Raw genomic sequence first — 26169 nt, 5'->3', positions numbered from 1 at the left:
ATCTGTCATGCTCAAGGTAATGTACCTGTTCTCGATCTTCATTCTGCCTTTGAGCTCTTTGAAGGTCCTTAGGTCATTTCCTGTGGTGGAAATTCATTTCCGCTTTTCCTAATCGAAAGCCACGTGTGAAAGAATGATTCCAGTTTAGGGATCTTTGTTCTCCTTTGACATCGGACAATACAAAGTTCGTTTAGGAAATGGCAAGGAAGGACGAAAGATCGAACTCATGTCTAATTATTTGGGTTGGACAAGTTGAGCTTAGACAACCAACATTTTTATTTTATTGAACATTTTGTTCAAAACGTATCAAAAAGTTGAATTAGAAATTTATTCCGAATTAATAATAATAATAATAATAATAATAATAATAATAATAATAATAATTAAATAGCCTCGGTGGCTCAGTTGGTTAGACACTTCGACTTCACCTCAGAGGTCCGGGGTTCGATCCCTGAGCCAGTACCTCTGGAAATTTTTCAATGTACCTTTACCGAGGTTCTGGTAGTTCGGAACCCACCTTAAGTTGTAGGTCCCCCTATCGTGTACTTGACTGCAACCCAGTTCGTCAATGATGGGGTAAAACCAGGCTTTGTCCAATATGTCTGGGCAGACTGCTCTCATCAGATCACTTGATTGCATTATAAAAATGCGTCCGTGACTGATGATATATACCGGGACAGCCCCGTGCAAAAATGATCAAATAAAAATCCATCTATAACCAAAAATGCCTTCGACATGCTGGGCAGTATAAGCCTGTGTCAACATTTCAACACTGAAATGTTAAAAAAAAAAAATAATAATCTTCGAGTTCATTCATAAATTCATTGTCCACATTGAAACTCTGGCGGCTGTTTCTATCATGCCAATGTGACAGTTTATTGGTATTGAAATTCAAATAATTACATTTTAAAAACAGTAGTGCACAGTTTGTAATTAATTTAAGCTGAATTTATAATGCTCAGATTTTTTATTTAAAAAAATATATTTAATCATGTTCAATGTCACAATGCTACAGGATATGATACTTCTCAATATTATAATCATCGTCTGTAACATTTCTATCGTTTAATTTCAAAATTATAGTTTTTAATGCAAAATTCTAAAATAGTTTAGTTTTTGTGACCTAGGAACTAAATTTTTCACTCTAAAAACTCAAATTCAAAAATTTTGGTTTTGAAATTGCTTCAGGTATAATGAGCACAAAAAAACAAGTCTCGGTGAAAAATAAATACTTATGCTATTAATCATTTTAATATTATAACTGATGGGACTTTTAAAGGAGAGAACATTACTTTTAATGAAAAAATATTTGAAACATCAAAAACGGTTTATTTAAAAAATTTCTGTTTTCGATTAAATTTTCTTTATTTTTTTATTTTTATCGATTTTCTTAAACATAGGCAATTTTAATAAATGGCAGTATATTTTTAGGAGGAAAATATACTCTGCAAAATTACCTTATTCAGTTTTTTTAAATAGATTTTTTACCGGATCAAATAAATTATAAATGAATTTTAAAAAATTATAAACAAATAACCATATCTGATAATAGCTTATGTATTATAAAAAATTTAATGAAGTCAAGCTGTAGAAAACAAATTTTCCTCAGGCCAAAAACGTAATTTTCAAGTAAACAATTCTTTTCTGTTTTAATTTTTTAATGAAAAATAATAATAATATTGAAATTTTTTAATGTATCCTAGAAAGTATCATTAAATATTTCTTTTCGAGACTACTAGGCACTCAAAATTGAATTATTTCTTTTTCTGAAATTGGTGCTTTTCTTGTATTTTTTTAGATTTATAATTATCAATGTAATGTCTCAAAATTGTTCCATTTTTGGTTTAATATTTAAATATAAATCATTTGAAATTCAAATGTATTTGATTGGAAAATTTCAAGAATGAGGAGTAATTCTAAATGAGTTAAAAATTAACCGATATAAAATTAAAAATATAAAAATTGTATGTTTTAAAATCAAAATTTATTAAAGCTAAACTATTAAAAATGTATACCTTAATAATTGAATATTTCTTCTCAATTTTGAATTGTTACAATTTCAGAGTTCTAAATATTCATGTTGAATGCTAAATTTTTAAAGTTTTTTTTCTCAGAAGCTTCAATTTTGTAATTAAAATGGAAATGGTAGAATTTTGGAAAGCAAAATTAACATATTAAAAATCACAATCACAATTCATGCTGAATGAATATTTTTGCCAATTTAAATTCAGTTCAGATTCGTTTATTTTACAACATTCCATAGTAGACATATTTTAATTTTTGATGTTTTCCATTTTAAATTAATTTTTATTTTACATTTTTCATAATAATTGAAGTTTAGAGGTTTATAATTGTAAATGTTTCGATTTTGAACGGTGAAAATGACGTTAAATTTAAATTCAAATTTTTTTATTCTAAATTACTCGACTTTAAACGCTTTTAAATAGAAATAATACAATTTTTAATTTTCCGATTTTCAGGTATTGATCCTCTATCAGTTATTAAATATGAGTCATATTCTCAAAATTTTTATCTGCAATCTTTCAATTTTGAGATTTTTTAAATTGTGAACTATATTTACAATTATAATCTGATATTTTTCTATTTTGAAATCATCTCATTTTGAAAAATTTAAATTTCAAAAAAATTAAATTTTAAATGTATTTTTATCAATGATGTACATTTCATTTCTTTTTGTTTTATTCCAAATATTGTCCTTTTTCAAAAATTTACCTAATCTAAAGTAGTTTATCTGGAAACGTTTCTAATTCAAAATCCTTTAATCTATTTTTTTAATTTGAAATGCTTGGAATTCGAAATTATCGATTATTGTTTCAAACTTTTTTGAAAGTTAATATTTGAAAATTTCTTTAATAACGGTATTTTAATGTTAGCGAATAAACATCAAGAGACGTGAACGCGCGCATGCATTTGCGGCTAGTCAAGAAAATAAAAGTTTAACGGAAAATTATTATTCTTAACAATATGTTAAAATAATAATATAAAATATATTATTTATAATAATATAAAAAATGTGAAATACATTTGTTTGTCTGAACCTTGTTATATCTTAGATAATATATGTATGCTGGATAAATAATATTTTACATACAAAATTTTCACTGTTATTTTAATTTTTTTTCAGAATGGTTACCCAGCACGGCGTCGTTCACTCGTAGACGATGCTCGCTTTGAAACTTTAGTTGTAAAACAAACAAAGCAAAGTGTGCTTGAGGAAGCTAGACAACGAGCCAATGGTAAGATCTAGATTGAGTCATAATTGCTATTAAATATTAATGTTTATAAAATTTATATGTATGTTTTATACTTTGCATGAGGAGTTAAAAATTGATAAAATACTTACTGAAAAAATGATTCGTTGGACTATATTATTTTTGAGATGACACTGCTATTTTATTAGTTGGGATAACCATTTTCTTAGTTGCTGGTACTAATTGAATAGTTACTTCAACTAATGGAATTTTTGTGCCAGCTAATAAAATGGCAGTTCCAACTAATAATATAGTTCGAATTAATAAAACAGCAGTACCCCAGTTTACTCACTAAATAATTGGTTTAACTACCCATTTTAACAAACAGTAAACCTGTATGGCAACACTTTTTATTCAGATTACGAGTGGTTCTATTGCATGAATATTCTTATGTAATTATTGTTTTTTTGCATGTTACTTTTATGTTATGATCTGTATTCGATGTTGCATGACGCTTTTATTTTTATTTGAAAATTAGACACTATTTCCGACTCGGCTAGCGTACGTGACCAGGAACCCCAAACTCAAATTGAGGATGAACCCTATGCTTCATCCAGCGATGATGATCAGTCGGAATCACTTAGTTGTGCAGCTAAGGAAAGTGGTGAGTAAAAGAATGTTATTTTTATTGTTTATTCTGTCATTATTTGTTTGCATGTGCACGATTGTTAATTGTATCGTTCATCAATTTTAGAAGCGAAAGCTGAGGCATCATCCTCAGACGGAGAGGGAAAACCAGGAGATGATGATGGTAAGTTCCTGACATCATTTCACTTAGACAACTCAAGATAATAGATAATAATTTTTTCTCTTTTTATTAAAAATATTACTAGAATTGAATTACAAATTTTCAAAAATTACAAATTGAATTTATAGAAGCTAATAATAAAATCCAACCTTTTTTCATGGAAATTTAATTCTTATTAATTGAAAAGTCTACTATGTATTATATTTTTGGTTCAAGATTCATCTCTTTTGGGTGAAAATTCTACCACTTGATTGAAGATAGAAACTATTTTGTATAAAATTCTTTTCTTTTTTGTTGATAAATAATTGTTTTTAACTAAAAGTTTAACTATTATATTTTTGGTTGGAAATTTAACGTTTTAATTCAAAATTCAACTATTCATTTATTCAGTCAGAATTAATCTTTTTTGGTTGAAAATTTAATTATCTCTGTTCAAAGTTGAATCGTTTATAGTTTAAAGTTCATCTATTTGGTTGAAAATTATTATTTTTTTCTTAATATTATTTCTTTTTAAATTCATATTTTTGGGTTAAATATTCAACTGTTTTGTTGAAAATTGCTGTATGTTGTCGTAAATTGGCCGTTTTAGTTGGAAAACAATCTTTTTGTTTGAAAATTCAACTTCTTGGTTTGAAGTTGAACTAATTTGTTGAAAGTTCGTTTGAATAGTTAAAGATCCGTCTCTTTCGTCAAAAATTTACCTATTTTGTTAGTGTTTTAACAATAATTATTTTAAGCTGCATATTCAACTATTACTATTTTGTTATTTATTTAAAAATTAAGCGTTTTTAGATAAAATTTATTTATTTGGTTTAAACTTAACTATTTTGTTGTATATTTATATTATCGGGTTGCAAATTTAACTGTTTTCTACTAAATTCGGCTTTCTTGATTCCAAATTTAACTCTTTTGTTGAAGATTCTTTTTGGGTTCAAAATTCTATTATTTTTGTAGAAAATTAAACTATGTATTGGAAAATTTTATTTTTGACTGAAAACTTATATTTTTGGTTTAAACTGAACTATTTTTGCACATAATTCTCAGTTTTTGTTTGAAAATTTAACAGTTTGGTTGACGTTTTTTTCGCTCTGGCTTGAAAAATTTGTTCCTTGATGCAGATTCAACTTTTTTATTAATAATACGTTTTCTAATAATTCCATTATTTTTGCTCGAAACTAAAATATTTGGATAAAATATAGCTTTTTAACTGTTTTCTACACAATTGGCTTTTTTGGATTTAAAATTTAATAATTTAGTTGACATTTTTGTGCTCTCTTAAATGAAAATTTTTTCCTCTTGAAAAATTAAATTATTGTGCTGAGAATTCGTTTTTTTCTGGTTGAACTCAACCGTGTTTTATTTAAAATTATAATCTTTTTCGGTAGAAATATTAAGTATTATATTTCTGATTTCTCGCTGAGAATAAATCTTTTTTATTGAAAGTTCAAGTACTTTTTGAAGACTCAAACTTCTTTTTTAAAAATGAATTTATTTTGTTAAAGATTTATCATTTTAGTTAAACATTAAACATTTTCGTAACAAATTTAATTATCTTATCTAAAATTCAACTATTTTGTTGAAAATTCAACTGTTCTATTGAGAATTCTTCTTTGTGGATGCAAAGTTCGTCCTTTTGAATTGATAATTCTACTGTTCTTCTATAAAAAAATTCGTCTTGTTGGCTTGGATTTTTAACTGTTTTTGGTTGAAAATTCATCTTTGTAGGGTACAAATTCGCCACTTGTGCTTAAAAATTCAACTACTTGGTTGTAAATGCAACTTTTTGTTAGATAAATAATTTTTTTTTGTAAAAAAATAAAGTATTTGGTTAAAAATTTGTCTTCATTGATTGAAAATTCAACTGTCGTCCTACAAAAATCATCTTTTTGGCTCGAAGATTCGACTCTTTCGTTCAGAGCGCAACTGTTTTTGGTTGAAGTTCATTATTATTATTATTATTATTATTATTATTATTATTATTATTATTATTATTTAAACTCGAACATTTCGTTCCAATTCAAATATCTGGTTAAATAATTTGTATGTTTGCTTGAACTATGTTCTTTGAAAATTTATTTGGTTTGTTCCAAATTTCACTATTTTCTTGAAAATTTGTCACTTGCGCTTAAAACTTTAATTATTCGCTTATAAATGCAACTCTTTTTTTTTAAATTGGTCTTTTTGGATCAAAGTTAATCTTTTTCGATTGAAAATTAACCTTCTTTAGTCAAAAAGGCAATTTTTGGTGGTTAAAGTTAATTTTTTTGTAGTCTAATTTGAATATGTGATTGAAAATTCGTTAGTGAAGTTACAAATTTAATTATTTGGTTAAAAATGCATTTCTTTGCCTAAAGGTTTAACTATTCTGTTCTTAATGCAAGTGTTCGGTCCATGATTAATCTTTCTTTTTGTTAAAAAGTAAAATATTTATTTAAAAGCTATAATTTTGTGTTTGAAAATTCAGCTGCTTTGTTGAAAACTCGTATTTTTGGATAGACAATTCATCTATTTGGTTTGAAATTTCAACTTTCTTGTTAAAAAAGTTCTTCATTGAAAATATAACTATCTTCACAAAAATTTGTCTTTTTGGCTTGAAGATTGGACTATTTGGTTAATTCTGTTTTGTGTGAAAATTCGACCATTTCAATCTTTTCGGATTGAAAAGTCCATTATTTTCTAAAACATTCGACTTTTAAGCTTGAAAGCTCAACCGTTTCGTTGAAAATTCATTTCTTTTGGTGAAGTCTTGCTTGGTTTTTGTACAGACCCAGAGTGTAAACTAAAGAAAAATTGGTGCCACTTTCCAAGATGAAATGAAGAGTAAAAAATCTTTCATTGTGAAGAGACAAGTGGTTGGTCGATACTCGAATTGCTCGACCCAAGAGGAAACTGCTTCTTGTGCATTTAGAATCGCATCACGAATTGTCCCTGCTTTCTCTCCTTGCTGCCGTTTTCTCTCCTTGTTGCCACTTTACTATTCCCTGCTTGTTACCTTTCAAGCAAAGCTTTCCCAGCCCTGAAAAGCCTTATAGAGCAAAATTTATAACGCAGTTATGCCTTCTGCCTAGTCTCACTCCCCATTTCCTTTTCCAGCGATCACGTCCGTCGGCAATAAGGGTGAGAACATTCCTTTCCCACTATGACCCAAGAACGAGCATCATTTTTATTATCCTTGATCGAGGAAATGCACTTTGAATCCCGTAATCTTTGACATATTTTATTTTGAGATTTCACTTCAGGGAACGTCCATTAATTATACTATAAATTTCAGTCAGTCAAGAGTCACTTTTCAAATCCGTCAATTTGACTGACCGACGAAATCGGTCATCTTAGTTTATCCAATCTGTTGAGCTTAGATCTTAAAAGGTCAATTTTCAACTAAACAGTTGAATTTTTAACTAAGGAGATTAATTTTCGAAATAAAAGCGAATTTTCAAAAAAATATTTCAATTTTGGACGAAAGGGGTGAATTTTTAACTAAAAAGAGAAATCATTATGCAACGGATTAACTTTTTTATTAAGTAGTTCAACTTTAAACTAAGTGTATAGATGAATTGAAAAAAAAAATTTTTCGCCAAGAAGATTAATTTTATACCAAAAAAAAGACATATTTCCAACAAAATAAAGAACATTTCAGCCAAGCAGTTGTATTGTCAACTGAGAAAGATAAATTCAAAAAAGATATTTGAATTTCTCAGAAAGTAGTGGGATTTTCACCAAAATAGTCAAATTAAAGAAAAAAATGAATGAATTTTTAACAAAAATTGGAATAATGAAGTAAAAGTATGAATTTTTAATCAAGAAATACAACTTTAAACCAAATACATAGATGAATGTTAAAAAAAAGAACTTTCCGCCGAGAAGATTAATTTCACATTGAAAAAGACGATATTTTAACAAAATAAATCAATTGTTAACCAAAGAGTTGGATTTTCAACAAACAAATAAAGATTCATTTTCAACCAAAAAAAGGGGAATTTTCTACTAAGTAGTTAAATTTTCCATCATCAAAGTTTAACTTTCAACCACTTAGTTATATTAAAAAAAAGAACTTTCCGATAAAAAGATTAATTTATTAGCAAAGAAATAAACATTCTACAAAATACATGAATCTGCAACTAAATAATTGAGTTTGTAACAAAAAACAAACATCAATATTCAATCGAAAATAGATTAGTTAAATATTAACTGTAAAAAAATTAATAAAAAAAATACGAATTTTGAACACAAAAGTTACTTTTTTCAACTAAAATCATGAATATTTACCAAAAACAAATCTTTCTCAACAAAGCAGTTGAATTTTCATGTGAAGAGTAAGATTTTGAATAAAAAAAAAAAGATGCTTTGTCCATAAGAAAAAAGCTTTAGTTGATATTACTACCAAAAAAGATGTCATTTTGAAATAAAAAACAGTTGAATTTAACCGAAATGAAGAATTTTCTGACAAGATGATTTATACCCTACTAATCAAGACAAATTTTCAATAAAATATATGCAATTTCATATAAATAGTTGAATTTTTTAATAAAAAACAAAATTCTAATTTAAAAAAACGAAATTTTAGTCAGGCAGTTAAACTTAAAACTAAGTGCATAATAAATTTAAAAAAAAAGAAATTTTCGCCAAGAAGATTAATTTTATACGAAAAGAGGCGATATTATCACCAAATAAATTAATTTACAAATGAAAAACATAAATTTGTAACAAAAAAAAGTTAAATTTTTCGTTATATACATATTTGATCTAAAATTAAATGAAAATAAATTCCAGTGGGTGTAAATAATAAAAAAAGAAATTATTACGTTATAAACACGTTAACGACCAAAAGTTATTTTTCTATTCTATTCTATATTGTTTTCAATTTTCCATTTAAATTCAGAGTTTCAGTATACAATGTAAGAAATCTTAATTTTTATTGCGATTCACTAAAAATAGATGCTTATTGTCAATTGTTCAAACAATTTTTGTAAACAAATTTCCAGTTTTAAGATTTTTTAACGAGTAGGCTTAATTTGTTTTTACGATATCAACTGAGAAATTCTTTTCGATCGATCTTTGCTATGATACTTTTAAAATTTACAAGAATCGTTCATTATTTGGATAATTTTTATAAATAAATTTGGAATTCGGCTAGTTTTTAAAGAAAACGCTCATGTTCTTGACAAATTAATTACGAATATTTTTCCGATTACTTATTGCTATAAAAACTCGCAAATTCACAATAATTATTAATCATCGAAGGAATTTTCATGAACGAATTACTAACGATTGTTAATTTGTAAAATATCGTAGAAAATAGTCATCGGAAAGACGTTCTAAATCAAGTCCGTAAAAATTGAGCCTATTCCTTGCAAAATATCCATTCTGTCAATTTGTTTATGAACATTATTCAAATAATTGACAAATAGCATCTTTTTTCAATTACTTACCCTTAATTGCTCTAACTTTTTATACAAAAAGTCTGTATTTCAATTAGTTAAACAGTGCTAATCCTAAAAAACCAATTTTTCAAGAATCAAATTAACAAGAAATTCTATATAAATAGTTTTAGCTGTTAAGCAAAATATCTTGAAATCAACAAACAACACATGGAACATTTTAAAATTCATTGCAATATTTTAAAAATTATTAAAATTCCTCAAGATCTCTTAAAATCCCTTCTAATATTCAGAAATCCTTTAAAATTCCGTTAAATATTTTCAAATCTGACGAAATCCTTAAAAATCTGTGAATTTACTTTTGAATCTTTTGAAATATCTTAAAATCCTGTGATGTTATCGAAACCCCTTCATATCAATTAATGTTCCCTTTTAAATTTGGAAAAACAAAAACAAATAAATAGTATACACTGAGTGATTCTCTTTTTTCTTAAAGATGCAAACCTGACAGAAGAAGAAGTGGTCCTAGCCAGGAGCATTGCTGAAACACCAGAAGGAGACCAGGAAGTACAAAAAGCCGCTCTCGTACTTCGTCTTCGTGAAGGAATCAGTTCCCTCTCACGAATTCTAAAGACCGTCGAAAATTTCAAAGGCACTGTCACCCACGTTGAATCGCGAGCATCCAAGAAGGAAGGACTTCAGTTTGATGTTTTGGTCAAAGTGGACATGACCAGGCAAAGTCTGCTCCAGCTGATCAGAAATCTCAGACAGAGTTCTTCCCTTGCTGGAGTGACTCTTTTGGCTGATAATTCTGTGAGCATCAAGGATCCCTGGTTCCCAAGACATGCATCTGAACTGGACAACTGCAACCACCTGATGACCAAATACGAGCCAGATCTGGACATGAACCACCCTGGATTTGCTGATAAGGAATACAGATCTCGCAGGAAGGTCATTGCTGAAATTGCTTTTGCCTATAAGTATGGTGATCTAATTCCCAGCATCCCATACACAGAAACTGAAAACAACACCTGGAATAGAGTTTTCAACACCTTGATTGATTTGGTACCTAAGCACGCCTGCATCGAGTACCAGAGAACCTTCAAGAAGCTGCAAGAAGAGGCCATTTTTGAGGCTACTCGTATTCCTCAGCTGCAGGAAGTTAGTGACTTCTTGAAGAGGGAAACTGGATTCACTCTTCGCCCAGCAGCTGGTTTGCTCACAGCTAGGGACTTCCTCTCCAGTTTGGCTTTCAGGATATTCCAGAGCACTCAGTACATTCGCCACATCAACAGTCCCTACCACACGCCTGAACCGTAAGTATTTTTTGTTAGTCCAAATAAAATTTACTGAAAAAAAATTGATTAATTATATTTCGAAATTGAATCAAAATTGGATTTCTTACTTGATCGAAATTTGGGCGTCAGAACGAATTCTCAAGATTAGTTTTCCTTTTATGAATTTCCATGAGTAGCGAAACTGTCGAGTGTCAGTTATTGTGACAAACATTTATAGAAACAATTTTAGAAATAAAAAAACGGAGTTCCATAGTTGAATATTCGTTTTTTTGTGTGCAAAGTTTACTATTATATTTTTGAATTAAGATTTTATTATTTAAAGGAAAATTTAATTACTTTTTTGAAAATCTGGCATTTATGTTAAAAAGTCATTCTTTTTGGTTATAAATTCAACTATTTTGTTAAAAAAATTCTAGTTAGGTTTACAATACATTTTTCGTCCAAAATGTACATTTGCGTGTTAAAAATTAATTTGTTTTTATTGTGAATTTATTTAGCCATAACATATATTTCGTCTGAGGTATTAATCACAAATTTTCGTTAAGAAGTCGTCTTTTTTCAATTCTAATTCTTCTTGTAAAGTTGAAGTTCTTTATTTTGGTTGTGGAAAATTCAAATTTTTTTTCGAAAATTCATCTTTTTGGCTCGAAAATTCAATAGATTAGGTAAAATGTGTTTTTCTTCCTTGACTAAAAAATCTTTCTTGAATTAAACTATTTTGTTGAAAATTCTTTTTTTTTTGTTAAGTCAACTGCTGTTTCTTTAAATAAAAAACATTTCGTTTTAAATATTAACTATTGCATTTTTCGTTGAAAATTAATCACTTCTGGTTGAAAATTGTACTATTTCCTGTAAATATGTTGTTCTCTGTTAAAAATTCCTTACATTTTGTTCCAAAATTCTAAATTTTAATTTAAAAACTCATTTTCTTAGATGAAACCTAAACTCTTTTGCTGAAAATTAATTTCTTTGGTTTAAGATTCGGGTTTTGGTTGAAGATTTATATTTGCGGGTTGAAAATTAATTTTCTTTTGTTAAAAATTTATTTAAAATTAAAATTATTTTTGTTTAAAGCATCAACTATTACATTTTTTGTTAAAAATTCGCATTTTCTGGTTAAAAGTTCTAATACTTCTTTTAAAGTTAAAGACCGTTTTAAAAAATTAATTGTAGTTTGACAATTGCCTTTATTGAATAAAAAATTTATTTTTTGTCTGGTTATTGATAATTCAAATACTTTCTACAACATTTTTCTGTTTGGCACGAAAATTCTACAATTTGATTAAAATTTTGTTTTTTCTTGACTAAAAAACCTTTTTTGGATTTAACAATTTTGTTTAAAAAATTCTTGTTTGAAGTCACTACTATTTCTTTAAAATAAAAATATTTTTCATTTTGAATATAAATTATTACATTTTTGTTGAAAATTAATCTTTTCTCGTTAAAAATTGTACTACTTCTTTTGAAGTTGTTCTCGTTTTTACATTCTCATCATTTATGATTGAGAAAGTATTATAATTGTCTGAAATTTGACATCACACTTTTTCAACGGATATCCACGTTTCGAGACCCCCTGAATCCGAAAATAAGGTTTTTACGATGGCGTCTGTCCGTCCGTCCGTAAACACGATAACTCTCGAAAAAATCAACGAATCAAATTCATCTTTGGCACACTTTTTATGACCTAAAAGAAAGGACAATTTCTTGAACCAGCCATTTTTGATAAAAATTCAAAAAGTGAGCGTATTTTGAAAATTTTTCAGATCACTTTTTTCTGAATTTGACAATGCTGTACGGATATTTATAGTATCAAAAAGAACAAACAATTTATTTTTATGACTTTTTTCGATAAAAAGAAAATTCTCAGAGTTATATCGTTTTCAAAATTTTTTTAATCAACCGAAAATCAAAATTTGAAGCCGAAAAACGAACGATATTAAAAAGAAGTCAAGAGAAGAAAAACATTTATTTTTGAAAGCTCTAAAAGATTATCATAACAAATTTTTGGATTTTCTTCAAAAATCGAAAATTCAAATTGTGATTGCACAGAAAATAATGGAAAATAAAAAATTCCATTTTGTGGACAAACTATGTAGGATACGAAAAAATATGAATTAACAAAAATGGTTATCCCAAGAAAGATCTACAGTTTCGTTAAGAATCACCTCTTGATAGGACACCTACTTTTTGTTTTATTCGTGAAAAATAAAGTTGAGAAAAATAAAATAAAAAAATGTGTGGAAAAACGACTACTTAATTAAGTAGACAATTCAGAATATGAAGACGCGTATAAATACTGCCATCTGAAAGACATCTTTTTGATCAAGTTTTTTTCACGCATTGCAAATGCAAAGAATAAATATCCGAGCGCGAAGCGCGAGGTGTAATTATGTTCGATGCGAAGCGCGAGATCCAGTCGTCGCGCGCCCTAGGCGCGCTTAAACTTGCGAGCGAAGCGAGCCGCGCACGTTGAGAATGTGTTCACGAAGCGGGCAGATTTTTGTAGTTAAAAGTTAAATTCTTTTCTTAAAAATTAATTTATTATTGTGATTTTTGTTTAAAAATTTATCTTTTGCAATTGAAAATTCAAATATTTGATTTGAAATTAATGCATTTAGTAGAAAAGTTATGTTTCCAGATCAATAATGCAATATTTGTTTGAAAACTTAACTATTTCGTTGAAAATTCCAAAATTTGGTTGAAATCTTTTTCCTTTTTGATAGAAATATCATCTTCTTTGAGAACTTGTCTTTAACTTTCAAAATGTATCTTTTTTGCTTGATAATTTAACTACATGACTGGGAATTGAACTCGTTTGTTAAAAATTCCTTTTGTTGTTGAAAATTCAACTATTTGATTAAAAAATCTATTTTTTTCGTAGAAAATTAATTTTTTTAACTGAAATTTTTACCATTCCAGTTTAAGATTAATAATTTTAGTTTAATGTTTATCTCTTTCTCTTAGAAATGTCACCTCCTTGGTTATAAATAAAAAAATGTTTGGTCAAACTGATTTCTTTTCGTTTGCAAAATACTACAGGGTTGGCCATATTCGACGAAAAGATTTGGCAACATTGTAACTTTTGACAGAGATGACAGATCGAGTAATGACGTAGCGCGTTTGAAGCATCAGTCTAAGGAGATTTTTTGCCATGGAGCAGTACACTCCACGCGAACGCTCTCAGATTGTTGAAATTTACATTCAACAAAACAAGTCACTTGTGAAAACTCAACGTGCATGGAGAAAAATAAGTAAAGTGAAAATTGCGCCTTCTGCGACTACATTGTATCGTTTGGTTGAAAGATTTTCATCAGGTGAGGCACTTACTAATCCCGAGTGTCCAAATAAAAAGCGACCAAGACGATCGGATGACAGTATCGCACTCGCACGGGCCAGTGCTCTGAACACTGGCCCGTTTTCACAATTGACTTGTTTTGTTGAATGTAAATTTCAACAATCTGAGAGTGTTCGCGTGGAGTGTACTGCTGCATGGCAAAAATCTCCTTAGACTGATTCTTCAAACGGGCTCCATCATTACTCGATCTGTCATCTCTGTCAATAGTTACACTGTTGCCAAATCTTTTCGTCGAATTTGGGCAACCCTGCATTGTATTTTTCGTTGTGAATTTAACTTTGTTGGTTAATAGCTGTATTATTTGGTTATAAATTACATTAATTTATTGAAAACTCAACTATTTGATTGAAAAATGTATTTTTTTGTAGAAAATTAATTTTTTAAAATAAAATTTTAACTATTTCAGTTTAAGATTGATAATTTTAGTTGAATTTTCATCTCTTGTAAAAATGTCATCTCCTTGGTTAAAAATGAAAATTTTGTTGGTTCAAAGTTAGATTTTTTTGTTTGCAAAGTATGCTATTATATTTTTGGTTGTGAATTTATCATTTTTGGTTAATAGCTTTATTATTTGGTTAAAAATCTAATTAATCTATGGAAAATTTAACTGTTTTGCTGACAATTCGTCTTTTGGATTTGAAAATTCATATTAATGGGTTGCAAATGTAACTATTTTGTAGAAAATCCGCCTTCTCGGTTTGAAAATTCAACAATGTTGTTAAAGCTTTTTCCCTCTCTTGACTGAAGAATCTTTGATGATAGAAAAGTTTTTGGTAGAAAGTCAATCTTTTTTGGTTTAAAATGCAAATTTTCGTTTGATTGTGAATCTTTTTCAGTAGTTAAGACGCGAAAAGTGTTCATTTATTAAATTTAAAATAATTATTTCACGTATATTTGCACTTTAAATGAATGATTATTCAGTTTAGAGTGCATCATCCACTGTAGAGAGATATCCCCTAAATTCCTGTGAATTCTTAATTTGACAAGGTGGGTTTGATCTCTGGCCTAATTAATTTTGGCTCTCATATAAAATTACGAGGTGGCAATCAATATATTGCTTTATAACGAAGCGCTCTGTACAGAGGACAATCATAATAAAATTACCACACCTCTCTAAGCTTGTAATGGAACTCTAATTGGCTTTTAACGATGCGACGCCGTTGATAACTCACTTTCGCTGTCGAGAACTTGTTCTCCATGATCTCGATCTCAGAGAAATGGGAAATGAGAAAGGATAAAAGCATATTTTAAGTAGTTGTCATTCGTCTCTAATAATGTTTTGGCATTCTTTTCTGAATTAAAAAAATTATATTATCATAAGAGGCAGATTGCAATTATTAAAATGCATTCTGAAAAAAATAACGCCTTTCAACTCCGTCGGGTGTCGAACCCAGGACCTCTTGCATGCCGGGCTAAACTCCAAACGTCTCCTAAGGGGGGGGGGGCTGATTAAGGATTCCGTTTATTTTTTATATTTTATTTTCAATTTATGTTAGCTGCTAGTAACCAATAACATTGAACCAATCGTAGTATGTATTATCTTTTTCAGGGACGCTATCCACGAACTTCTTGGACACATGCCACTCCTAGCAGACCCCGGCTTTGCCCAATTCTCGCAGGAAATTGGTCTCGCTTCCCTAGGAGCATCAGACGAAGAAATTGAGAAACTTTCAACTATCTACTGGTTCACTGTTGAATTTGGTCTCTGTCGGGAGGGTAAAGAGGTCAAAGCCTACGGAGCAGGGTTGCTTTCCGCCTATGGAGAACTTCTTCATTCACTTAGTGACAAATGCGAACACAGACCCTTCGAGCCCTCGACCACAGCTCTTCAACCCTATCAGGATCAGGACTACCAACCAGTCTACTATGTTGCAGAAAGTTTCGAGGATGCCAAGGACAAATTCCGTCGGTGGGTCAGCACAATGAGTCGACCTTTCGAAGTCAGATTCAACCCTCATACACAACGCGTGGAGGTCCTCGACACTGTCGAAAGGCTGGAAAACGTTGTTTCTCAGATCAACCTTGAGATGACCCACCTGACAAACGCACTCCACAAAATGAAATCATCCTTTGCGTAAAGCCCAGCATCCGGACAACTCGGACGAGGACTATTCTAGCCTCACTTAGTGCTCATCTTCGCCCTGCACGATTTTATTTTCTCTTGGTCGCATCCTGGGCGATTCAGATGATTTGAAAGCTCAAATAATTCATTCTGTTTTTCCCTTTCGAAGCCTCTTTGCGCTTTAATTCATCCACTTCAATTGAACTGAATTTTTCTCTGATATCTCAGGATCCGGCGAGGCGAAGTTCCTTATTCAGAGGAAAAACTGGGTGAAAGGTCCAGCTGGGTAATTGATCCATTGAGTCATCCAGTTCAGAAGCAGTTTGGGAAGTACTGAACTATACGGCAGACATTTCTACCGTATAGTACACCCAGTTTTGCCCTGTGTTTTCATTCTCGTCAGTCATTGTACTCCTCGCTCTGTGTATAAAGTTTTCATTTCTGTGGCCTGTGCAGACATACCTGTGATTCGGGTTCTGATATTATTTTAATTAGGGCTACCAAAATCTGCAAATTAAAGAAACTTAAATTGAAGAGGCTTGTTGAATAATTATGTATCTGAGTTAGACTTGTCGATTCATAGAATAGAATAAAGAAGAGGTCAACTCAGAGCTGCGTTTTTGAGGAGTCATATTGGAATTTAAATTAAATTAATTGTAAGATATTTTAATAAATTATATGAAAAAAAATATTTTAAATTGAGATTAAGGTAGCAAAAAATCCCGAGAAAAAACTCTGCCCAGGCTCATGTAATCGTTATATTGTATTATTTTAATACTTCCTATTTTATTTTATTTTATTGTTTATTGTACGATACTGTATTATTGTATTTGTCTAACCCGCAATGCAACGAGCACCTGCCCGTGTAGGATACTTTCACGGACACGGATACGTCTTCGGTAGATAATTGTGATTGACTATGTGAGCTATTTACTGACTCGGCTATTCCAAATTGACGAGAAAGGTTCGATGTTGCAGTCGTGACATGTTCATAATTTTTTATTTTATTTTTTTTATTTGTATTTCTTTTAGAGCAGATCTCTCATCGGTGTGAATGCGCGGACACCTACGTGTGATTTGAGATGGATGATTTCGCATTACAGTAGACTCTCACCAAGCGCCCCGTGATCACGACCTACGCTCTCACTAAGCGCCCGCTTTGTTAAGTCACGCCCCTAAGGCTTGGCGGAAAATATCTCTGGCGCGCATTGGCGGATTATTTGAATATCTTCTCGCGCATGGGCATTTGATGGCCCGCTCAAGGCCTTTGGAAAGAGAAGGCGCTTTGGGGAAAAGGCGCTTGGTGAGAATCTACTGTAATAATGTCGAATTAGTAATTTTATATGGATGTATAAAAACTCGCGATGATCGTGAAGAATGGTGACCTTAGTATTAATCAATCTGTGGCCTGAAAGACGATTGTGGAAGTGATTAGTAGGAATTTAATTTTCTGAACAATTTCAGTATTATAAATTTGCACCAGGCCTTATCATATTTATTATATGGGCCCTCTACCAGCATCGTGAGTTATATTAATTAGGTTTTTTGATTATGATTTGCGAAAGCTTTCCCGGCGATCGATATATTTTTGTCGTCCAGGTACTCTGATTTTCTGCATGTTTTTTTTTCTGATTTTTTCAGCATAATTTCGAGTCGAAAATGGTATTATTATAAAAAGTCTTGAAAAATATTAAAACATCTTTGATTTATTTAATTTTTTTTATTTTTAAGTATGAAATGAGATTTTCTTTAGAGAAATTGTCAGGAAATCGTTAGAAATCAGAGAGGATATAGTACATACCAATTAGCGCGTAGTCCAAGTCCCTGCTTGTGCACCTAGCACTATTTCACCGCTAACCGTATGTACGAGTTTCAAAATGGATCAGAATATATGATTCACGTCATTTGTATTATATTGTAAAGTATCAGCAAAATAAAATCTTAAGATACGTATCTTATTACTGATAGTTTTATTACTTTCCTAATTTCTTACCTTGAACTAATGTGGTGCCAATTTTTATTACAAAATAAAAGTTTTCAATAATTATTTATTTTTAGGTTAATTTCTTTTGAAGATTATATAATAGGATATTATGCACTTAGGAAGAGAAGAGGGATTTCAGCCAATATTAGATAGCGAATAAAGGGAGCATGCTTTACAATAATTTTGAGGGTAATTTATGGTAACTTACCATAAGTTGCCAAAAAATTAAACTTAAAAATTTCTATAAATTTTCGATCATTTATAGTAATTTTACAGGTAAATAAGTAAATTATCATATATTACCCAAAATTCAATTTTAAACATTTTTTTTAACTTCCGAAGATTTATGAAATTTTTACCTTAACACCGTCAATTGCCCAAAATTCAATTTAAACATGTCTATAAATTTCCGGAAACTTAGAGGAATTTTGGGTTATTTATGTTAATTTTACATTTTTTTTACATTATTCAATTTTAAACATTTTTATAAATTTCCGGAACTTTATTATTTTTCTGTAATTTATGGTAATATTAAAGGTAATTTGTGGCAACTTACCATAAATTGCCCGAAAGTCAATAAAAAATTATCTATAAATTTTCTAAAGTTTATTGAAATTTTCGGCCATTCCTGGTAATTTTACAGGTAACTATAGTAACTTGCCACAAATTACCCAGAATTCAATTTTAAACATTTTTATAAATGTCAGGAAATTTTGGGTAATTTATGATAATATGACAGGTAATAGTTGATACTTCAAGCTACAAATTTTGTTTTCATTGAAAAAGTTAAATTCATAAAAAAGATAAATTTTTGATAAAATAGTTGAATACTCAACCAAAAAACTGGTTATTTTTAAACAAATTTTACAAATTTTACTTCCAAATCAGAAACAGTTAAATTTTCTATTAAAAATGTTTAACAAAATACTTCAATTATAAACCAAAAAGAAAGATTTTCAACCCAAGAGGATTAATTTTTTGCCAGAAGGATGAATTTGCAAAAAAATAGTTACATTTTCAACCAAAGAAAAGAATTTTGCAAAAATATTTTGATTTTAAAAAGAATGAAGTTCAATTCATTTAAGAAGGCGAATTTGCAGATAGTTTGTTTTTAAAGAAAAAATCAATTTTAAACTTCAAAATAAAACAGTTACATTTTCAGTTTAAATAAATTGATTTAAAAAAGAAAACGATATTTCAACAAAGTAGTTACATATGCTAGCAGAGATAAATTTTGAACTAAAATAATGAATCCTCAACCAAACAGTTAAATCCATAACCAAAAAAGTTTTTTTTATTTGATTCCAAACGGTTGTAAATATAGTGAAAAAATAGGATATTTCTACCAAGATACATAAATTTTCGATTAAAAAAAAACATATTTTATAAAAATGGTTTCATTTTCAGCAAAAAAATTTAAAGTAAAAAAAACTTTTAGATACATTATGATTAGGAAGAAAAAAGAAGTTTAACACAAAATAAAAATCTCGAAACCCTGTAATTTTAAGTTTCTTTTTCTGTTTGCTTTAAAGTTACACAAATATAATTTTCGTAGGTATCTTGAGGAAATTCGAAGAAAGTTTTGAGAATTTCAAATGTAAAGGCATCTAGATAATGTACAAAATTTTTGTTACTTTACAGGTTTTTACAAAATTCTTGAAAATGCTTAAGTCAATTTAGAAGATATTTAGGACATTTTCACGCTTAGAAAAAGTTTAAAAATATCATTAAAATTTTCGGAAATATTTCAAAGTTTTAAAGTATTTTTAGTGTCTTCTAAACTTTTAATTTTGGACAATAGTTGTAATTTTTAGTAATGTTCTAAAATCTTTTTGAATTTTTCTTCAAATTAATGTTTAAAAATAAAGAATCACCTAATATATTCTCTGTAATTAAAAAAAATGTATTGTCTTGAAACCCTTTCTGACATTTAAAATACTGGAAGCCTTATTTCGAAAGCTTCAAAAATCTTCTGAGTACCTTTTAAAATAATTCGAATTTTTCCTAAAATTTAAAAAAATTAAGAAACTTGCCTTCCAGATTCTTTTTTGTGAAATTTTTTAATCTGTTGGAATTTTTATAAATATTTTTGAATGTTCTCTTAAAATAAAATTTGTAAACTAAAATATTATTTTTAATTTCCCCAGATCCTAAGAAAATGTTTTTGTCTTCGGCTGAATTCTTATTAAATTCTTAAGAAACTTTTACATTTTTGGTAAAAAATCTTTAAAAATATACATTTTTTCTGAATTTGTTTGAAATCTTTTTAAATTCAAAATTATTTTGGTCTCTTTTAAAAATCTTATTCAATATAGTCAAGGGGTTATAAATATAATTACTTTGTCATTTTTCAAATAGTGAATGGTTAAAAAGTTAGGAAGATAATTGTTTTCTTTAATAATGAAAAACCATTTACGATTGAAATTTTCTGTTTTAGAAGTAAATTTTTAGAAATAAAATTTCAGAATTAAAAACAGATTTTTTTTCTGGCAACATTCTTAAAATTAAATAAGGCATCTTTCGATCTCTTGAAATTAGAGTTTTCTGACCTCAAACTGTTTATTTCTTTAAAAGCTAACGAATTGAGAAGACTTGATCATGAATAGGTTAAAATATTACATTTTTATAAGTTTGTCTCATTTACTGTTTTTTTTGTTAATTGAAAGGTACAAAAAAATTTACGAAAAACGGATTGTAAATTTAGTAAAAATGTAAAGATTGAATATGTTAAGGGAATATTTACTTTTTGTTTTTTAAGATTTTAGTTGAAAAAAAATTTAATCTATCTTTGACTACTTGGATTTTTTGTAATTCGCAGTGTTGGGGATATTCGTTCCATTCATTATTATTCTTATTGAATTATTGATTATGTAATTTTGGTAAATTTACATTTTTTATAAACTTGAAGTTTTCAGACTTTTCATTTATATTTATGTAATATTTACATAATATTAATCAAATATGGCTCTATGGCTTTTTCAATAAATGGATAAGAACAGGATCCAATTTTGAGAATAAACAAATGTACGAGCTCAACTTGCCGATCTTAGAAACCGAATTTAATTTCTTGGGATATTTTTAAATTCCCTAAATCTTGAAATCCTTACAAATCCCTTTAAATTGATAAAATCCCGTGAATCTTGTGAAATCCCTAATAACAAAAATCTAGCAAAAACCCATAAATAATTTTTCAATCTGTAATCATCTTTCAAAATGCCTTCGAAAATGATGAAAACTTTGAAATCAAATTAAATCCTATGAAAGCATATGAAATTTGATAAAGCCCTTTAAAATCCCTTGAAATCTTTTAAAATAAACGAAAAATGCTTTAGACTCTTTCACATATAAAAAATGCTTTATTTTAAATATTTAAAGGATTTATTTTCTGAAGTTCTCCTAAGAATCTCTTTAAAAACCACAACATATTTGAAATATCCTTAACATCCTGGATGACTTTTTAAAATTTTGTGAAATTTTCTGAATTCCGACTAAATTATCAAAGGCCCTTAACAAATATTGTTCTTAAACTTCCGTGAATTTTTAAAAATTACCTAAACTCTTTAGAAATATTCAAAGCTTTTTAAATTTTTTTAAATCTCTTGAATATGATAAAATTCCTTAAATTTTATAAAATCCCTGGTAACGAAAATTCTGAAAATCTCTTGAAATCTTTAAAAATACCCTCAAAGCTTCGAAATCCCTTAGCATCTTTAAAATCCGTTGAAATTCACTGAAATCGATAAAAACCATTTAATGTTTTAGAATTTCTTTGAAATCGCTGAGAAATTCTCCCATTTTTTAAGACCATTAAATCTATAAAGATTCCTTATGATGTTATCGAGCTTTTTAATTTTTTTAAATCCTGTGAATCCCTTAAATCTCATAAAATGCATCAAAAGGTTTGAAAGAATGTAACAATTTCTTGAAACCTTCGAAACTGTTTCAATATTCTGAAGTATTATAAAATAATTTAAAATTCTATAATCCTACGAAATACTTTGAAATCTCATAAAATTCCTCAAAATATTTTTGGTCAGAGCATATTCTTTCTAATCTTTTGAAATGTTAAAAATCCTTTCAAATATTGTGGCATCATTAGAAATGTTTTGAAATCCCGTACAAAATCTTGAAACTTTTAATATCTTTTGAAATTCTATTCAAAACGATGTTTTAATCTTTAAAATTTGAAACACTACAAAATTCTTCTGAAATCCCTGGAAGTCCCTTGAAAGAGTGACGCCAAAATAGGATGTTTTCTCGCCTATTTTTTGGACGTCGGTAGCGACCTGGCGAAAAAATATACAAATATGTTACAGATATCAAATTATTCGACAATAAAAACCAAAGTGAGCATCACTTTTCTTTTTTTTTAATTTCAAAAAATAACCCCCATTTAGGGATTGAAAAGACCCGCAAAAAATACCACTAATTATAAAATCATTCTTCATTGTAATTTTTCTATAAAATAAACCTTATAAAAGTAAAATCACGTATTTTCTATATTGATAAGAGGCTAATGTGAAAAATGATAATAATTAGTTTTAGAATCCTGTAAAGATCTTAAAATACCACAAAATACCGTAAATTACCTTGAAATTTGTAATTAGTGAATAATATTAGTTAATAATTATTAATAATATATGTGTATATATTATTTTATTTTTATTATTTTTTTATCATTATTTTTAAGATAATCACTCTTATTTTCGTCTTTTTTTCATATTGTGTCACCCAAGGTAAAAGAAGTTGTGTAATTTATCGTTAATTTATCCATAGTGATTATATATGCTTGTCTCGCAGTACACAACATTGCAGATCCTGATAAAAAAAATCACCTTGTAAGTGTTGCAATAAAAAAATGAGACTAGAATTTATTTATTCAAATTTCGTGTAGAATTTTCATTTTTCAAGTAACTTCATCTAAATTAATGTTGACTAACGAGCAGTTTGAATATAAGTTGATGCAAATAAACATGCAAGTTAAATATGTGCAGAATTGAAAACAAAATTCGACCAGATTTTTTTAAATTAATGGTAGACTTTTAGCAGGTTGAAATGATTGAAATTAATCAAATTATGGGGTACATTAAAATGTCCAGAAACCAATTAATCGCAATTCGCTTGAATCTGCATTACAAAATGTTCCTATCCAAATAATTACAATTCAATCGATATTTTTCCTCAAAGGAAGTGTAAGAGTCGCAATATAATTGCAAATTCATTAATACAATTAGTGATTTACAAATTCTTGAATACAAATAAATTTTCGTATATAAATCGATGCATTTGAACTAAAAACTTCTTACTAGCGAGTGAGTTTTGGCACTTATTTCGTTTTTATTTTGGTTATTGAAAATAAATAAAATACAAAAATTATTGTAAAAAAGCAAATCATTTTATATATTATTGTATTAGGTTTTTGTTTTGAATTTATGATATGAAGCATCCACTTGAATAACCTTGGATACACTCTTTTGTCAAAACAACTTTCCGCTACAATTAATGTTTTCCTTTTAATTATCTATGATGTCACTCTGATCAAAAATATTTAATGATCAATCAAGTTTGGAAAGTGTTGGGTAGTACCTTGCTACAAGTAACTAAATTACAGAAATGTTACGTTTTTACAATTTTTGTGATAACTTCATTACTATTTTAGAAAGTAACTTGTAACGTAACTTAGTTACGATTTTTTCAGTAACTCAGAAATTTCATTTTAGTTAATTTGAAGTTACTTTGTCTCTTTTGGTTAATTATTCAGGTATTTTGTTGAAAATTCGTCTTTTGTGGTTAAATTTTACTGTGATTGATTTCGAATTAAAATCTTCTGCAGTTAAAATAAGATCAAGTATTATATTTTTCGTTGAGAATTCATCTATTTTGGTTTAAAATTTAATTATTTAGTTGAAAATTCATGTATTTTTGTAGAAATTTCAACTACTTGGTTTAAAAGTCTTATTATGGGTTCTTAAATGAAACTCATGTTTGTAAAATCTGTCTTTTCTGGTTCAAAATTTAACTACTTGATTAAAAGTTGAACTACTTTGTAACAAATTCATTTGTTTGATTGAAGATTCATACTTTTAAATGAAAATTCATCTCTTTGGTTGAAAATTGAATTACTTGTTTCAAATTTATTTTTTATTTGAGTAGAAAACACAAATATTTTGGTCGAAAATAACACAATTAAGTTGAAAATTAACAACAATAATTTTTATTATTATAAGCCACTGTTTAAAATATACACTCATTTCGCTTTTTTAAAGATAACGATTAATCTAAACTAAAATGGTGAATCTTCACAAAAAAAAAATTGATTTTAAACAAAGGCAACTTTCATTTGAGTAGTTGAATAGTTAACCAGAAAGGTTTCAACCAAGAACACTAATTTTCTACTAAAAAAAGACAGATTTTTAACAAAATACACCATTTTAAACCAAATAGATGCAATTTTAACTGAAATTATGAATTATTATCAAAGAAATTAATTTTTGATAAATTAGTTCAATTTTCATCCAAAAGGATGAATTTGCAAACAAGAAAATTAAGTTTTTACACAAAAAGTTGAAACAATAACATATTTGAATTCTTAACCAAATAGTTATGTTTTGAACTAAAAATGCAAATTTGCAACTAAAAATGATGAATCGAAATTTTCATTTAAAAAATTTTATTTTCAACCAAAAAAGATGAATTCTTAAAAAAAATGTGATATAATGATATTCCAACAAAAAATTCAAGAGTTCAATTTGACTTAAAAAAATAAAACTCAACCAAAGATTTTCAACTAAAAAGATAAATTCTGAACCAAAAAATACGAATTTTTAGCAAAATACAGATGAATTTTCAACTACAATTATAGATCTTCATGAAATAAATACATTTTTTACAACAAAGTTCAACTTTCAGTCAAGTAGTTCAATCTTTAAACAAAAAGATGAGTTTTCAACCCAGAAAATTCGACTATCTTCTGATTTAATCTTTTGGTCTTATATATGAAGTTATTTCATTGAAAATACAACTACTACATTTTTAATGTCGATAATATTGTTGTTAATAAAATTATTGATTAAAATTCAAAAAGTATAAAAAAGGATCCCTAAGTAATTTTGGCATAGAGTCAAAAACTTTCGAAGCCTGGCACTGAAAATTTGGTTCAAAATGAGTCTTAATACATTTTCACTAGAACGACTTAAAAACATTAAATTTCCTTTGATTTAAGGGCGCACCCCCCTTCCCCTAAAAAGGCTTCTATTTGGTGAAAAAAGCTATACATTTTTTCAATTTTTTTCAATAAGCGACTCTTGGATCGGGGTAAATCAACGGAAGTTAACAACGGAGGTTACACAACTCGCAAACGTAAAAAATCGTATTTTATCATAGCTTGGATACAAAAACAATTTTTCACTATATAGCAAAAATATTTTTTTAATAATGTTCGTGCTTGTTTTATTTAAATCCACGAAATATTTGCAATAGAAACTGCCGGAAGTTCGAAAAATTATTTTTTGTTAAAAAAATAAGAGTTTTTTAATTTATGGGGGAACTTTTTCAATTTTTATATACTCTTTCGTTTTTTTCCCTTTTCTGTCATTTGTTTTTCACCAAATGAAAGCTTTTTGGGGACGAGCCCAAAAATCAAAGACCTTTAATTTTTTGAGCCACCCTAATCGTTATTCAAGCATATAAATAAGTCATTACAATTTTATTTTAGTACAACATTTTCGAGTGGTTAACAATGCATCAAGTGCATCATAAGTACTCAGAAACAGATGCTGATCCTCACAATCCAACACGTGGTCTTTTTTTGCACACAAAAGTTGGGCAACGGTACACAAAAATCAAACTCTTAAAACGTTACGAGAAATCGATATGAGTGACATAAAAGCGGATCCAATAGTGCAATTTGGAGATAAGTTGGAAACATATATTTTTATATAAATATTAGGGTGGTTAAAAAAAAAATTGTTTCAGAAATTGCAAAAAATACACCATGCCTAAAATTAGTACATTGGGACTTCTATGAAGTGCATCGAAGGTGGAGAGGGAGAGGGGAAGGGAGAGGAAGAGGT

The 26169-nt window shown here is 28.3% G+C and overlaps 1 protein-coding gene and 1 pseudogene across 1 annotated transcript in view; both read left to right on the top strand.

Annotated features, from left to right (window-relative positions):
• Positions 1-18066, top strand: part of LOC117175865 (tyrosine 3-monooxygenase) — a 32033-nt gene extending 13967 nt beyond the window's left edge. Inside the window, exons 2-6 of the mRNA XM_033365665.1 lie at positions 3146-3257; positions 3751-3876; positions 3967-4023; positions 9895-10714; positions 15601-18066. Of these exons, the coding sequence (XP_033221556.1) occupies positions 3146-3257; positions 3751-3876; positions 3967-4023; positions 9895-10714; positions 15601-16129 (1644 nt within the window). The 3' untranslated portion in view covers positions 16130-18066. The remainder of the gene's footprint in view (positions 1-3145; positions 3258-3750; positions 3877-3966; positions 4024-9894; positions 10715-15600) is intronic.
• The window catches only part of LOC117176435, an 11566-nt pseudogene continuing 2759 nt past the window's right edge, over positions 17363-26169 (top strand).

The sequence above is a fragment of the Belonocnema kinseyi genome, chromosome 7 (genome assembly GCF_010883055.1).
Source record: "Belonocnema kinseyi isolate 2016_QV_RU_SX_M_011 chromosome 7, B_treatae_v1, whole genome shotgun sequence".
Taxonomy (NCBI): Eukaryota; Metazoa; Arthropoda; class Insecta; order Hymenoptera; family Cynipidae; genus Belonocnema; species Belonocnema kinseyi.
This window is presented reverse-complemented; position numbering and strand designations above follow the sequence as displayed.